Raw genomic sequence first — 14,372 nt, 5'->3', positions numbered from 1 at the left:
GTGAGATGAGGGTGTCATGCTCTGTGATCCCCGGGAAGGTGGGAACCCTGGCATCTGCCAAGTATCTGCCATGAAGTAGGGACTCAAATGTAATTCCAGGAGAGGGATGCCCAGACAAGAGCCCACCTGGGGGGGACCCTCAGAGTCAGCTCCAGGGTGCACACGTTTTTGCCTCTTTGGCAGGTAACTATGCTCGAGCTGCCTCCTGATGGATGGTGCACTCACTTGGCACTGCCAGGAGCCCTTCAAAATTTACCAGCGTCTCCCTGGGTCTGTGAGCCTTTGTGGGCGGGTGCCCCGCCCCCAGCCCAACTCAGACCTTCCCCTTTGTCTGCCCACATTCCTCCAAGATCCTGGCACCCACCAGCAGCTGGGCTCATCACCACCTCCTAATTTGGGCCTCCTCAAAAAGGCCACTGGGGTCAGAGGCTAGGTGTGTCTCAGCCCCGGGGAACTTGTGAGCCTCCACCCTGCACTGCCTCCCAGGGCTCCCATTCCCCCAGCAAGCTTACCCCCTTCTGAAACATGCACCCCCCTCCAGGCTGCCCCCACCCCGTCCTTCTTGTAACCTGTCCCCTTACCCATCCCAGTCCACCGTCCACCTCCCGGCTCCTGTCCCCTCTACAGAGGACCACTTACTCACACCTGGTTGAATTATCTGACTAGGCCCTGGCTTAGCTTCAGGGCTGGAAGGGTCTGAGACAGGGGTGGGGACCGAACCCACTGGATGTCACCTTGTACCCCCCAAAACACAAACCGGCCCCTGCAGTGGCACCCTCCTTTACCCAGTGGCCCAGGCCAGAACCGGATTCCTCACTGTCCGTCCCCAGAACATCCATATTCAGTCCACAAACGCTGCTCCCATCAATGCCCTCCTCGCCAGTGGCCTCCAGCCCCCCGGCCCCAGGGGCTCCTCCATCTTCCACAGCCAGGATGGCCCTTCTCACCCCCACACCTGACCACTCCTGGTGGAAGAAGCGCCCCACCCCGCGAGGCCCTGGCTGGGCATTCTGACCCTGGAGGCTGCTGGGTGCCCCTGCCAACCCCTCCCTCCCCAGTCCTCACCCTAACCCTGGTGGTTGGGGGTGCAGGGGACCTCAGCCTGTATCTGGCTTCCTGGCCACGCCCTCTGCTCCCGTGCCCTTACTTTGCAAACGCCCCGTTAGGGAAGGCTCAGGTCGGGACCCCAGGCTGGGCGCCCACCCCCCTGGGCTCCCATCGCTTCCCGTCCTCGCCCCACCGCCGCTGCACGATCTGCCCTGAAAAGCTGGGGGCGCCCGGAGGGGACAGTGGCCCTGCGTCCTGGGCCCGGTGGCCGGGAGCCCACTGCAAGGGAGCGGAGGGAGCGAAGCAACCGAGGGAGGGAGGAAATTGGCAACCGCTGACCTCACCCGGGTCGCGGGCGGGGCGGGGGGCGCGGGCGGGGAGCGTGGGGGCGTGGCCACGCTTGACGGACGGGCCCGCGGCCCACTGCGCGAGGAGGCCGCCCGCCCGCCCCGCCCCCCGGCCCTAGATAAGGCGGAGCGCGGGGCCGCCGCCGCGGGAGTGGGTGCACCTGTGCGGCAGGTGCTCCGGCAGGTGCCCCGGCGGGACCCGACCCCGACCCCGACCCCGACCAGCGAGGCCCGGCTCTGCGCTGCGGGAAGATGCTGCGCGAGAGGACCGTGCGGCTGCAGTACGGGAGCCGCGTCGAGGCGGTGTACGTGCTGGGTACCTACCTCTGGACGGATGTGTACAGGTGAGCGGGGGCCCGCCGCGGCCCGACACCCCCCTCTCGGCCCCAGAAACCCCGAGGCCCTCCTCGGGGCTGGGGACGCGACCGCCTTCCTCCAGCGCCAGCTGCTCCTCATCCCGAGGCCCCTGCACCCAGAAATCCTAAGACACCCAGAAACCTGGCCGCCCCCACACTGGCAGCCTCCCCGAAATCCTGAGACCCTGACACAGACCCAGCTCCGTCGTCTCTCCTTTCCCAGAGCCCCTCCCCTGGACCCCAGTCTTCCGTGGGCTGACCCGCCCCAGGCCCTCTCCCAGGACACCCCAGGGGACCCCTGCTCTTCCCCCTTCCTCTCCCCTCCACCCTCCCCCTCCCCTCAGACCCTTCTGACTCACCACCCACCTCAGATGAGCTTCCTCCAGGATTTGCCCGGATGCGGGCTGGGGCCAGGCCAGAGGGGAGCTGCCCTGGGGCGGGATCTGGCCCTGGGGGATACTCAGGCTCCAATTTCGCCCAGTGGGGGCTGCTGCTGGTGGCCTGTCCCCAGGCACTGGCTGTGAGCTGCTTGTCCCCGAATGCCTTCCCCTGACTTCACCCTGGGGCTGGGGAGGACTTTGATATGCCAGGCTGGAGGGTGCAGAGGCAGGGTCTTTGGCAGAAGGGCGCCCCTGACTCTGGACCCTGTTTCCTTCCCCTCTTCTCTTGCGCCCAAACTTTGGTGGAGTGTAGGATTTCTGAGGCGGCGGCAGGACACAGGGTGGGGGAATTGAGGTCATGCCCCTCCCCACTGCCCCCCGCCCCCAGGAAGCAGGCAAGTCCGTGGTCCGCCACCCATATTCTGTGGGGCATCCTTGCGAAGGTGTGTCTGGTGTGAGTAAAGGGGTGCAGAGAGTCCCCGCAGGATCATGAGCATTCGATCAGAGCATGTGAAATGCTCCCCCTTGCCAGAGGGGGAGGGGTCAGTGCTGACGAGGGGAGCACTCAGGACTCTCAGGTGGGATCCCATGCTGATACCCTTGGGCAGCTCCCCTAACCTCTCTGTGCCTTGAGCTGAGCTGGAGGTGCCAACGTGGCTTATTGTTTCCAAGTCATTCTGTCATCTGGAGCACAGCTGCCTCCCCCAGGCCCTCACCAAATCCTATCCCCGTGTCTTCTCACACACCCTCCCCAGCCCATCCTCTCTGTCACCTCCGGTGGCCCTGGCAGCCCTGCCCAGCCAGTCTCCTGCCACCTTTTCAGCAGGCACTGGCCATGCCGATACCATTAGGCCCCAGCCTCCTGTGAGGGCAAAGGGCCCTGTCACCACACAGACCAGGGACCCTCTCTGCTCATCTGCCCCTGGCCTCAGTCGTCCACATGGAAACCTCAAATGTGGTTTCTGAGGGTCATAACACAGCAGGGGAGTGTGGTCCAGACCTCTCTTCCCCACCCCCAGTCCTAAACTGGGCACTGCCAGGGAGTGGGCTGGGAGCCAGTGCACTCAGGTCTGTAAGCCTCAGCTGTCCCTATACCCGCCTGTTTGTTCACTGGGGCATTTTTGCTGCAGCCCGAACTGCTGGCATGGTGCCTCCAGTGGGGGGATGGGGAGAAAAGAAGGGGGCCGGGCTCGGGCCTCCTGCCCTCCCCTGTCCTGGCAGAGAGAGGCCCAGCCCCAGCAGGGGCACTGAGCGAGGAGGTGTGGACTCACCCTCCCTCTGGCAGGGGGCAGAGGTGTGATGATCCCTTTTGTCCTTTCTCAAGAAAGCGGCCACTGCCACCACGACCCACATCTCCCAGCTGCGCTTCACTGAAGACTCCACCACCCCCAAGATTAGGAGCGCAGTGTAGACCAGCACTGTCCAGCAGAAAGAGAGTGCCAGCCACAAACAGAGCCACTTGTGTAAATTTTAATTTTCTAGCAGCCACATTTTTTAGGATTAAAATATGTGAAATTAATTTCCATAGTATATTTTATTTAAACCAGTATATCCAAAAATACTAGCGTTCCGAAATATAATCAATATAAAGATGATTAATGAGATGGTTCACATTGTCTTTTTCATACTAAGCCTTTGAAATTCAACATGTATTTTATACTTCCGGCACATCTCCAGGCAGATTCGCTGAATTTTAGCTTGATATCCACATGTCCTGAACAGGACAGGCCTAGAGCAGGGGTTCTGACCCTCAGCGCTACTGCATTTGGAGCCAGATAATCCTCTGTCATGGGGGGCTGTCCTGTGCCTTGTACAGTGTTTAGCGTCAGCCCTGGCTTCCCACCCCTAGATGCCAGGAGCAGCCCCCCTGCCATCGGACACCTGGCAGGAGGACAAAATCACCACCCTTTGAGAGCCACTGGTCTATTAGAAGGAAGCGTCTTCCAGAACGAAGGAGACGGGACTGTGACTGCTCCTGTCGCCGCTGGCATCTGTGGCAGTAAGAGCTAGCGTCAGTATTAATAATAGCAGGGATATTAGTGGGCACTTAGAAACCAGATGCCTTGTCTTGTATCTTCCTCACCACAGACCTTGGGGGTCACGCTGAGATTATCCCATATTGTAGATGAGGAAGCAAGGCTCAGAGAAGTGAGACCAGTGCCCCATGTCACACAGGACTTGGGCCCAGATCTGACTCAGAACCCATGCTTTCTTAATTTTTTTTTAAGATTTTGTTCATTTATTCATGAGAGACGCAGAGAGAGAGGCAGAGACACGGGCAGAGGGAGAAACAGGTTCCCTGCAGGGAGCCCGACCTGGGACTCCATCCCAGGTCTCCAGGATCAGGCCCCAGGCTCAACCACTGAGCCACCCAGGCACCCCAGAGCCCACGCTCTTAGCCTCCACTGTGTGACTTTAAAATTAGCAAGTTGAACAGGGTGACCCCCTCGGCCGGCCTGCGTCTCTTGCACCCTCCATTGCCCACACTCGCTTCCCCCACCCCCTTTCAGCCCCGCACTTCCCACGGAGTCCTTTGGACCCAGGCACAGGTTCCAACTGTAGACCCCACATGATCCCCCCCAGGGTCTCCGACAAGGCCTGGTGGACCCTATGCCCCGTTAGTAAGGGAGTATATTTGGCCTCTTCACCTCCCTAGTGAATGAACAGGTGTCAGCACCCACCCCCCCTTTCCCAAGGGCGTGGGCCGCCTTTCCTGGGATGCACACATGGCTCCCCGTCCTGCAGCCCAAGGGGGACCTCGCCTGCCCCGTTCCTCAGCAGACCGTCTGGTGGGTCTCCTGAGCCGCACTGGCCCCTTGGGGGAGATGCCCCAACCCGGGCACATTCTGAGGGCTAGTTTCCAGTAAACTATGAGTAAATTCACAGAAAAGAGGAAGTCAGGATTTTTTTTTTTTTCTAGAGATTTACTCTGTGACAGTTGTTAAAGGTACTTGCTGTTTCCTTCCCCCAAGCATCTTATCTTAGATCTGGCACATGTAGGCCTTGCCCAATGCCATCTCCCCGACGGTCCCTTTACCTGGCAGCTGCTTCCTCCCTGGGGCTGGCCCAGGTCCCTATCTGATTTAGGCTTGAAGCTGGAGGGGGCGCAGCACGAGTGGCATCTCCCTGCTGGCTTCACCCTTCTTTCTTCCCTTTGGTTTCTCTGCGGAGACACCCCCGGGGCCGGGGCCGGGAGGGACCAGAGGAAGGGCAGCCTTGGAGTCAAGTTACGGGGGCGATCACTCTGTGCCTGACTGTCCCACTGACCCACAAACGGGGCCATGAAGACAGCTTCTCCTGTCCCTCCCTTGGTTTGTGCATCTGCCCAGGGGGGAGTGAGAGGTGTCCCCTTCTGTCTGGTGGAGAAAGGTCAGGATCTCTTTCTTAAAGTCTGCAGGAGCTTCAGGGCACAGATGACCTTCACGGTTGTCTCTTGCCTCTGCACAGCATTCTCCTGGTGACACTTGACCTCAGGATGAGATGGGAGGTGGGAGTGATCCCCCCCCCCCCCCCCGCCCCGGGGATGCCCCGAGGCAGGGGCTGACCAGCCATTTTTCCTGACTGGGTCTCGCCCATCACTTTCTGGCAACAGATGGGAAGAGGGTATCAGGGCAGGAGGAGCGGGCTTAGGAAAATGCTGGGAAAACGGGGAGGAGGACAGATACGTACCCCACCTTGGGGAAGAGCCTGGAGAATCAAAATTCACCATCTAACTCCCTGGACTCCTCTTAAACTTCTTCCCTGTCCCTTGGTTGGTGTGAGTATTTTAGAAAGCATCCTTAGGAGAAAGATGATGGGGGGGGGGGGTCTGTGATCCCGTTAGAAGCATTAGAGAAGTGGGGCGCCGTGGTGTCCCCCTTCCTGGAGAGGGCCAGACCCTGCCTCACCGATCCCATCTCCTGCTGACTACCCTGCACACACTCCATTCTGGCCACATTGTGGATGCTGTTAGCACTTGACCACACCAAGCTCATTCGTGCCACAGGACCTTTGTATGTGCTCATCCCTCTGCCCGGAGTACTATTCCTCAGACTCCTGCAAGCCTGACCTTTCATCCATCAAGGCTTAGCTCAGACGTCAGCTCCTCTGAGCAGCATTCATCACTACCCTCGTTTCGTGGTGCCCTACCTCACGCCCCAGGCACTCTCCACCTCTGTACTATTTTTCCTCCTTGCAGATCTTATTTACTTACTATTTCTACCTCGCGTTTAGTGAACAGTTATTCTGTCCCAGACTGCCTTCCTAACGCCCTCCGTGCTCATCTCACGTGCATTTAATAATTTACATGTGTTTAGACCTCACAACAATTTTATGCCCCCTTATTTGGGGAAACTGAGATAAAGAATGTTTGTCCAAGTTGACACAGCAGGTGAATGGTGACAGTGCTGGGCCCGGGCCCCTGACCACTCTGCCAGGCTGCCTTCTGGGACTTATGTTGGGGGCATGTCCCCCTCCATGCCCGCTGCCCTCCCTGCTCCCATATACCTCCAGCCCTCAAGTCAATGAAGGGCTCCTTCATTGAATGAATGGATGGAGGTGGCCAGTGATGCATGTAGATTGGCCTCTCACTGGGCTGAGCTCTCCACCCCCAGCCTCAAGGGATGAGCACTGTCGGACTGGCCAGTGGAAGGTCAAGGGCATGTGGCCGAGCTTGGCCAGAGCGGCGCTTGCTCCTGAGAGAATGACGGTGGGAGGAATCAGGCCAGGTCAGGTGGCCTCATAAATTAGGGCAGCACCCAGCGCTCTCAACCCTAAAAAGGAGGTCTTGCCAGGAGCTGCTCCTCAGCTCTGGTTTCGGGCTGGTTCCTGGGGAGTGGCAGGGTCCTAAGGAGGACCCGGTACCCTGTGAGTAAGCCCCTAACCACTTGCAGAGCTGGGGTCCCCGAGAGCCTTCCGTTCCTGCCCAGAGGGCCCTGCATCAGGTGGGGAGCACGGTGGCAGAGGCTCACCACTGTGTCACCCCACAGCTGGTGACACCTGTGAGACAGTGGGGGTGGTCAGTTTTCAGAGGCAGCGCTGCCTGCCCACCGTGCCAGGCTCCATGGCCAGGCTGTGATGGGCCCAAGCCTGCCTCTCTAGGTCACTCACCCAAGCCTTTGGTGTCCCTCCTCTGGGCCCCTGACCCCACCTCCAAAATAAGTCGGGGGCTCTAGAGGCTCCTAAGGGCTTCTCATTTGCTCCGCTCCTGAGCCGGGCCCAACATCCCCGCACCCTCCTGTAGAGGACCTTTAGGGAAGACTGTAAGGTCTGGATCCTCCCCCAGGAAGGCAGCAGCCAGACTGGGACGGAGCTCAGAGAGCTTGGGTTTACCTCACGCGCTGCCCCTACTGTCTCTGAGACGTGGACCAGGTGCTCACTCTCTGCAGCTCTCAACATGCTCTTCTGTAGAAGGGGATGATATTGATACAGACCTCATGGGGTTTCAAAAGGATGGCCTGAGATCGGGTGGCCCTGGCACATGCTAAATCCTCAGAAAGTCATTATCGTGACCTCGTATTGGGCTTATTGTAACATTATTAAAACAATAATGAGCTTTGGCTTCAAAGCATCCATAACACTCATGGGAGAGAAATGTTGAACCTTTGTTTTAGGGGCCGTTAAAAGCACCAACAAAGGGGAGGGAGGGAGGAGTCCTGGCAGCTGGGATCAGGGAAGACTTCCTGGAGGAGGTGGCAATTGAGCTGTAAGGAGGGACAGGGGTTCACAGTGTGACCAGGTCATACCACGCGGGAGCAGAGGCACCTGGCAGGACAGTTGGGACACACGGGAGCAGAAAGGGCACAGACTCAGTGGCCTACAGTGTAGGGCTGGAGAGTCAGTGAGCTCAAACCAGGGCTTCGACTGCCAGGCTCGCGGGTTAGACTTTGTTACACAGGCGGCGGGGGGTTACTGAAGGTGTCCGGGGAGGGAGTGACCGCAGATTAGATTGTTTCTGCCGTAAGGAGATGGGCAGCTGGAAGCCTGGTGTGCGAGGCGGCTGAGGTCACCAGGCAGAGAAGGGGGGCCGGCTGAAGATAGCCGCATCCCCCGTCCAGGGCAGCTACCCACCTCAGGGCTCCAGCCCCCATCCTGCCAAGTTGAGGCTTTGCCTTCCTCCCCTCATCCCTCCCCTTGAGGGTGCTCGCCATGGGCCTGCATGCCAGGTTGGCACCCACGAACCCCCCTCAGACTCCTGCAAAGACCTGAGGGCAGGATGTCACACCCAGGCTGCCAGGAGCTGGGTTCACTGGGGGAGGGGGGGTGATCCCTGACTGGTGTTAACGAGGCCCGGGACAGATGGATAAGCCGAGAGGGCCAGGCGCCAGCTAGGAGCAGACACGTCATGCCCTCAAGTCTGCGGCTGAGTGGGCACCCCAGCCCCGCGAGGCCAAGCTGGTGACCCTCGCCACCGAGTGAGTGAAGACCAGAGAGGCCGACTGGCTCCCCAGAGGCCATGGGACATTTGCGGGGCTGAGCAGATGTTAGATCACAGAGCCTGTTCCCTTGGGCCGGACTCAGTAAACATCCTCTTCTACCCTGACACTGCTTTCCAGTCTTGCTCAAAGCGCCTGTGTTTGACACCAACCGACTGGCCGTTTCTGTCCATTTCCACGGCCACCACCCTGTCCCATGCCACTGTCATGACTCACCCAGACGCTGCGGTCACCTTCGCCCTCAGTCCCCCACTTCCAGTGTTGCTCTCCTGAAATGCGTGCCCCACCCTGCACCTGGGTGATCTGCCTGCAGTGCAGAAACAACCATGCCCCCCCCCCCAAAAAAAAGTCCAGAAGCCTTCAGTGCCCTCAGGTGGAAAGGCCAGCTCCTCGCCACGAGCCGAGTCCCCTCCTCCTGCCACTTCCTTCCCCCTTGCTCACCTACTGCGGCCACACCGATCCCCGCTGCCTCCAACGCCCCGGGCTGATGTCCACCTCGGCCCCCACCCAGGCTGTCCCTGCTGCCTGGAAGTCTCTGCTCCTCTTCCTCCTCTCTTTGTCCAATTCGCTGGTTCTCAAACTATGGTCCCTGGACCAGCAGCAGCAGCAGAAGCACCTGGGAACTTGTTAGAAACACAGTTTCTAACAGGCTAAATGTTCGCTATGTTAAGACCGTGCGTGTATCGCCGGTTCTCGTTCCCTCCCTAGGCCGGGTTTTATAAATGCTGGTGATACACCAACTCTGACTTCTATCGAGCTTCTTCTGTGGGAAGTTGTCTATGATTCCAGGTATCTGATCACCCTCGAGAAATGATAGCACGTTTGGGGTCATATAACTTTTGAAGGTAACCGTTGTTAATTTGCCATCAAATGAGTCACAAAACCGAGAAAAGAAAGGAACGCGGTTTCATTCCTTATGTGGATATATAGCAAGTCATCATGCTGGACACTTTAAATATAAATAATTATATTTGTCGATTGTTCCTCTGCAAATCTAGGGGAGAAAAAGAAATGTAAACCACGTTTCTCAGGCTCCACCCCAGAGCAGCGAGTCAGAGACAGGATGGTCCCACAACCTGTATTTTACGAGGCCCTTAAGGTAATGCTGATGCACGCTCCAAATTTAAGATCCACCGATATAGCTAATTCTTGCTGTCCTTCAGAGTCCAGGGTTAGACCTCAGCTCCAGTGGCACCTCCTCCAGGAAGCCCTCCTTGACCTGCAGGCCAGGTCAAGGCACTCCCTGCTTCTATAGTAGAGCCATTCTCACAGCCAAAGCCGCATCATCATCCGCTGTGTAGTCCCCTGAACGTCTCTCTCTTCCCCTAGAACATGTGCTCCGTGGGCCCGGGGAGCCGGTTCTCTTGGGCCTGGCACATAGTAAGTGCTCCGTCAATAGGTGTTGAGGGCGTGAGTGACCACATGAGCAAGCCCGGCTCTCCCCGCCCTTCCTTCTTCAGCCAATGCTTGTACTCGCCCTGGGCCTGGACTGGGCCGGAGGCTGAAAGAGAAAAAAGAGGCAACCCCCACCTTCTGGGATCCAACAGCCACAAGGGGAAAAAAAACACGGATGGAGACAAGTAGATTGAGCTGGGTCTTTTATGAGGGCTGGTCGCTGCCCGTCAGAGAAGTCAGGGGAAAGGACAGAGGGAACCACCTGTGCAGAGTGTACAGTGAGCTGGAGCGGCGTCGGGGGGGATGAGGCTGGAGGGTGAAGCTGAGGCCTGGTGGCTGAATGTCACCGGACGGGCACCAGCTGTATCGGCTGGCACCAGGAGCCACTGAGTGTTTTCAAGCCGACAAGCAATCGGGTTTCATTTTTCTTGATCCTTCTAGTAATACGGTTTGGGAAACCAGGAAGGATGGGTTCCATCATTCATTCATTTCCCCCAAGTCTGTATGGAACGTGGCCCTGTCCTGGGCTCTGGGAACCATGTGGTCCCAGGGACCGGCAGCCTGTCCTGTGCACAGTATCTTCAGCAGCCATGGCCACTGTCACGGCCCCTGCCTGTGTCCCCGCTGGCTCCCTCGATACCATCCTGGACCCCCTCCCTGCAGCCTCCAGGGACAGTCGAGGTGCCCCCGCCCCTGGCTCTCTGGTTTCTGGGGGATGAGTCCTGAGAGGTTCTTCCCGGGGAGGGAGGCCTCCGGCAGGCTCCACAGGGGACAATGGTGCCTTTGTTGCTTCTGCTAGAGCCGCCCCAAGGAGAGCTGTTTGCTCGGCTCAGAGCAGGGCTGGAGCTGGAGTAGGAGGGTGTGGGGCCCCGGAGCTCCCATGTGGGCCAGACACTAACCCCCGGAGCCTCTGGGGCCTCCTCCAGGTTCTCGCTGCCGAGAGGAACACAGGTGACAGAAAGCATCACTTAGAGCCGCTACGGTCAGAGTCGAGTCTTAAGACTCATCCTGCCCTGCCTGCCAGCTTCTAGAGCATTTTTTTCTGACTAGAACTGTATGCAGAAACCCAATATGTAAAACCAGGTGAAGTCCCAGTTAGGCGCTGCTGAAAGTGGAGGGGGGCCCAGGCAAGAGATCCCCAGCTTCTCCATGTCCCCCTCCTCAGCCCTGTGTCTGGGACCTGCCCCCTCTGAGCTGCCCAGATACCAGCCACCACCCCTACCTGGTGCTGTGCCCCCATTTTACACTCGGTGAAACAGAGGGAAAGTGGCTTGCCCGAGGCCACCCAGCAAGTTGATGGTCAACGCTGGGACTTCCACTAATGAGGCCTGTTTCCCTGACTCGAGCCCACCCACCATTGCTCAGACTCGTGACTCTTCTGAAAGTCGTATTCCACCTGTAGCACTAATAACTTAACACCTTTCTTTACATCGACTCATATTTCATTACTTTAAGTGGAGATCTTATGGGGGTGGGGGTCTGGCTGGCTCAGTCAGAAGTCCATGTGACTCTTGATCTCAGGGTCATGAGTTCGAGCCCCACGTTGGGTGTGGAGCCTACTTTCAAAAATAAATAAATGGAGATCTTTTATCATTACCATAAGTGGCGATTCTTTACCAGTTGCCACAGAAGATAATGCATTTAATAAATACAGAAATCTCCTTTTCGATTGTGCATCTACGTGCCACCTGACAGCGTTCTATGCGCGTGCCCTCTGGGGACTGCTGCCAGGCGCTTCTAAAAGGCTCACCTCTATCCCGCTCAGCTCTGCCCTCTTTGTTGGGGGGGGGTGTGATGTGGCCAGCCCGTGCTCGACTCTGGAGGAGGAGAGATGGAAGGGGCCAGATCCTGGCCTTAGGGACTTGCACTCCAGAGGAGGGCAGGTACCCCATGGCAACACCCTAAGACTAAATGCAGCCCTTGCCCCGTGAGGGATGAGGGATGAAGCCTGTAGGACAGCAGGTGGGTGGGTGGGTGTCTTCTAGGTCGGCAGAGGGACACTGAGAAGGTGCGAGGAGCACACTCCCGTCTCCCTCAGCAGCTCGGTGGCAAAATTGGGCTCACACCCACATCTTATGGAAAAGTATCCCCAATCTAAGGTTTTGCTGAGGCCCCACTTCTCCCAAAGATGGTTATGGACATACGGCAGCCGACCTCTGCCAACAAGTGTCAGCCTCAGACCAGCCCCGTGGCCCCATGATGGACTGAGAAGAGGACAGACGGACGAGAAACAGAGTGGCCCTGGAGCTTCTTTTTCAAGCTCCTCTCCCAGCCCCGGGTGTGGACTGTCAGACCCCTGCCCGTTCTCTCTGCAGTGTCCCAGACCAGTGAGCTTTGCCAGCAGCCCCTGCAGCCTGTGGCCTGGGCCAGAGAGACCCTGCCTGACTCCCACCCACGGCCTTGGCCGCCCCCAGGCTCTAACCAGCAGACCGCACTGCTGAATGTCTAGACCAGTGGTTCCCTAAGCATAGGCCTGGGCCAGCATCACCAACAGTTCCTAAAAACGGCAGAAACACAAATTCTCAGGCCCCACTCCAGACCTACTGAATCTGAAACTCTGAGGAGGGGGCCAGGCAATCTGCGGGGAGACGAGCCTTCCAGGTAATGCTCCTGAGCTTTGAGAACCACTGGTGTAAACCTCTCACCTGACCCTTGGCCACTGCTCACATCTTCAGCTGCCCTGGCCGAACCTCCACCCTGCCGGCCAGACTCTCTAGGGAAAGAATCCACAAATCTCCGGCCTTAAAAAAGAAAGCCCTGGAGATTTAGACTGCACCCCCTCACGATTCTGATGCCTAATCATAGTGGAGAACTATTCTGGGACCCAGGAGCACCAGGCCCTCGGAAGAGCAGATGTGTCTTTGAGACATTTGTACCTATGTCTTAGTCCCAAATCCCATGAGAATCCCCCCCTAAATCCCTCTGAGCCCTCTTTAGTCTCTGGAAATCTTCAGACCGGGGGGCTGGATTTAGCAAAACTGTCCTCCCTGGGCACCGTCCTCCCCCAGTCTCCCTGTCCTTCCTGTCACCTCCCCTATACCAATGTCCTGGGCAGTGGCAAACACCGTGGGCTGGGTGGCTTAAACAAAGAGATGTATTTCTCACAGTCCTGGAGCCTGGAAGTCTGAGGTCAGGGGCCCGCGTGGTCGGGTTGGGGTGGGAGCTCTTCCTGACCCGCAGGCGGTCGGTCGCTCTCCCACCTGCACTTGCTTGGCCTTCGCCAGGGCGAGGGAGAAACATCTCTCTTCCCCTTCTTAGAAGGCGACCAATCTTATCAGATCGGACCTCGTGATCGTGACTTCATTTAACTCGACCTTCTGAAAGGCTTATCTGCACAAGCAATTGGGTCTGGGGTCAGGGCTTCAGCATGTGGATTTGGGAGTCACACACATGCAGAGCAGCCCATTCCCCGCCCTGAAATCTTAATGGCTTCTCGAGAATTCCAAAGGTGTCACCAATGGATAGAAAACCACTCCAGAACCCCAAGGAATGACTCTCAGAGGGGGAGCTCCGAGCTGAGATAGAAAGTGTGGCAGGACGGAGGGATCCTGTGACAGAGCCAGCCCACCCTCGCCCCCTGAGGACCCAAGCTCCAGGCTCCTTTGCTGGGCAAAGCCAGCACTTTGATGCCTGCCTCCTGCCCTTTGGCTGACTCTGGATCGGGGGTGGGCGCTGCCTTGGAAGCAGATTCATTTCTTGGTCAGGGTCTCAATATCCACATGCTTAGGGCCCTTCATGGCTGGCATCAGAAGCATGAGGGAGCCTGTTAAGAATTCAGATCCCTGGGGATCCCTGGGTGGCTCAGCAGTTTAGCGTCTGCCTTCGGCTCAGGCCGTGATCCTGGGGTCCCGGGACCGAGTCCCAGATCGGGCTCCCCACGGACAGCCTGCTTCTCCCTCTGCCAGTGTCTCTGCCTCCCTCTCTGTCTGTCTCTCATGAATAAATAATTAAAATCTTAAAAAAAAAAATTCAGATCCCAGGCCCTGCCCTCAAACATTGACTCAGTGGGCAAGACTGGCCCAAGAAATCTCTACGGTTACCAAGACCCTCCCCCCTACCAGGTGATTGTGGTGTAGCTGGGTCCTTGGGGGTCCCCCAGACCTGACAACCCGGGAGGTCCCTGCAGCCCTGCCCCCCCAGGACTCTTTTTTGGGAGCCCCTTATCCCACCTGCCCTTGGGTCCCCCACCCCATGACCTGCTCTCTCTGTCTCCCTACAGCGCGGCCCCAGCTGAGGCCCAGACCTTCAGCCTGAAGCACTCGGAGCGGGTGCGGGTGGAGGTGGTGCGCGATGGGGAGGCCGAGGAGGTGGCCACCAACGGCAAACAGCGCTGGCTTCTGTCGCCCAGCACCACGCTGCGGGTCACCATGAGCCAGGCCAGCACGGAGGCCAGCAGTGACAAGGTACCCTGGCCGGGGCAGTCCTCCGGGGGCC

General features: G+C 58.2%; 1 protein-coding gene and 1 pseudogene across 1 annotated transcript in view; both read left to right on the top strand.

Moving 5' to 3' along the window:
* The first annotated feature begins 1,548 nt into the window (after positions 1 to 1,548).
* The window catches only part of PADI2 (peptidyl arginine deiminase 2), a 44,769-nt gene continuing 31,945 nt past the window's right edge, over positions 1,549 to 14,372 (top strand). The window contains exons 1-2 of the mRNA XM_055332290.1: positions 1,549 to 1,738; positions 14,158 to 14,341. Coding sequence (XP_055188265.1) covers positions 1,647 to 1,738; positions 14,158 to 14,341 — 276 coding nt within the window. The 5' untranslated portion in view covers positions 1,549 to 1,646. The remainder of the gene's footprint in view (positions 1,739 to 14,157; positions 14,342 to 14,372) is intronic.
* Positions 9,160 to 9,280, top strand: LOC129514311 (small nucleolar RNA SNORA72; annotated as a pseudogene).

Source organism: Nyctereutes procyonoides, unplaced genomic scaffold, assembly GCF_905146905.1.
Source record: "Nyctereutes procyonoides isolate TBG_1078 unplaced genomic scaffold, NYPRO_anot_genome, whole genome shotgun sequence".
Lineage (NCBI taxonomy): Eukaryota > Metazoa > Chordata > Mammalia > Carnivora > Canidae > Nyctereutes > Nyctereutes procyonoides.
Note: the sequence above shows the minus strand (reverse complement) of the source record. Positions and strands in the feature narration are given on the sequence as shown.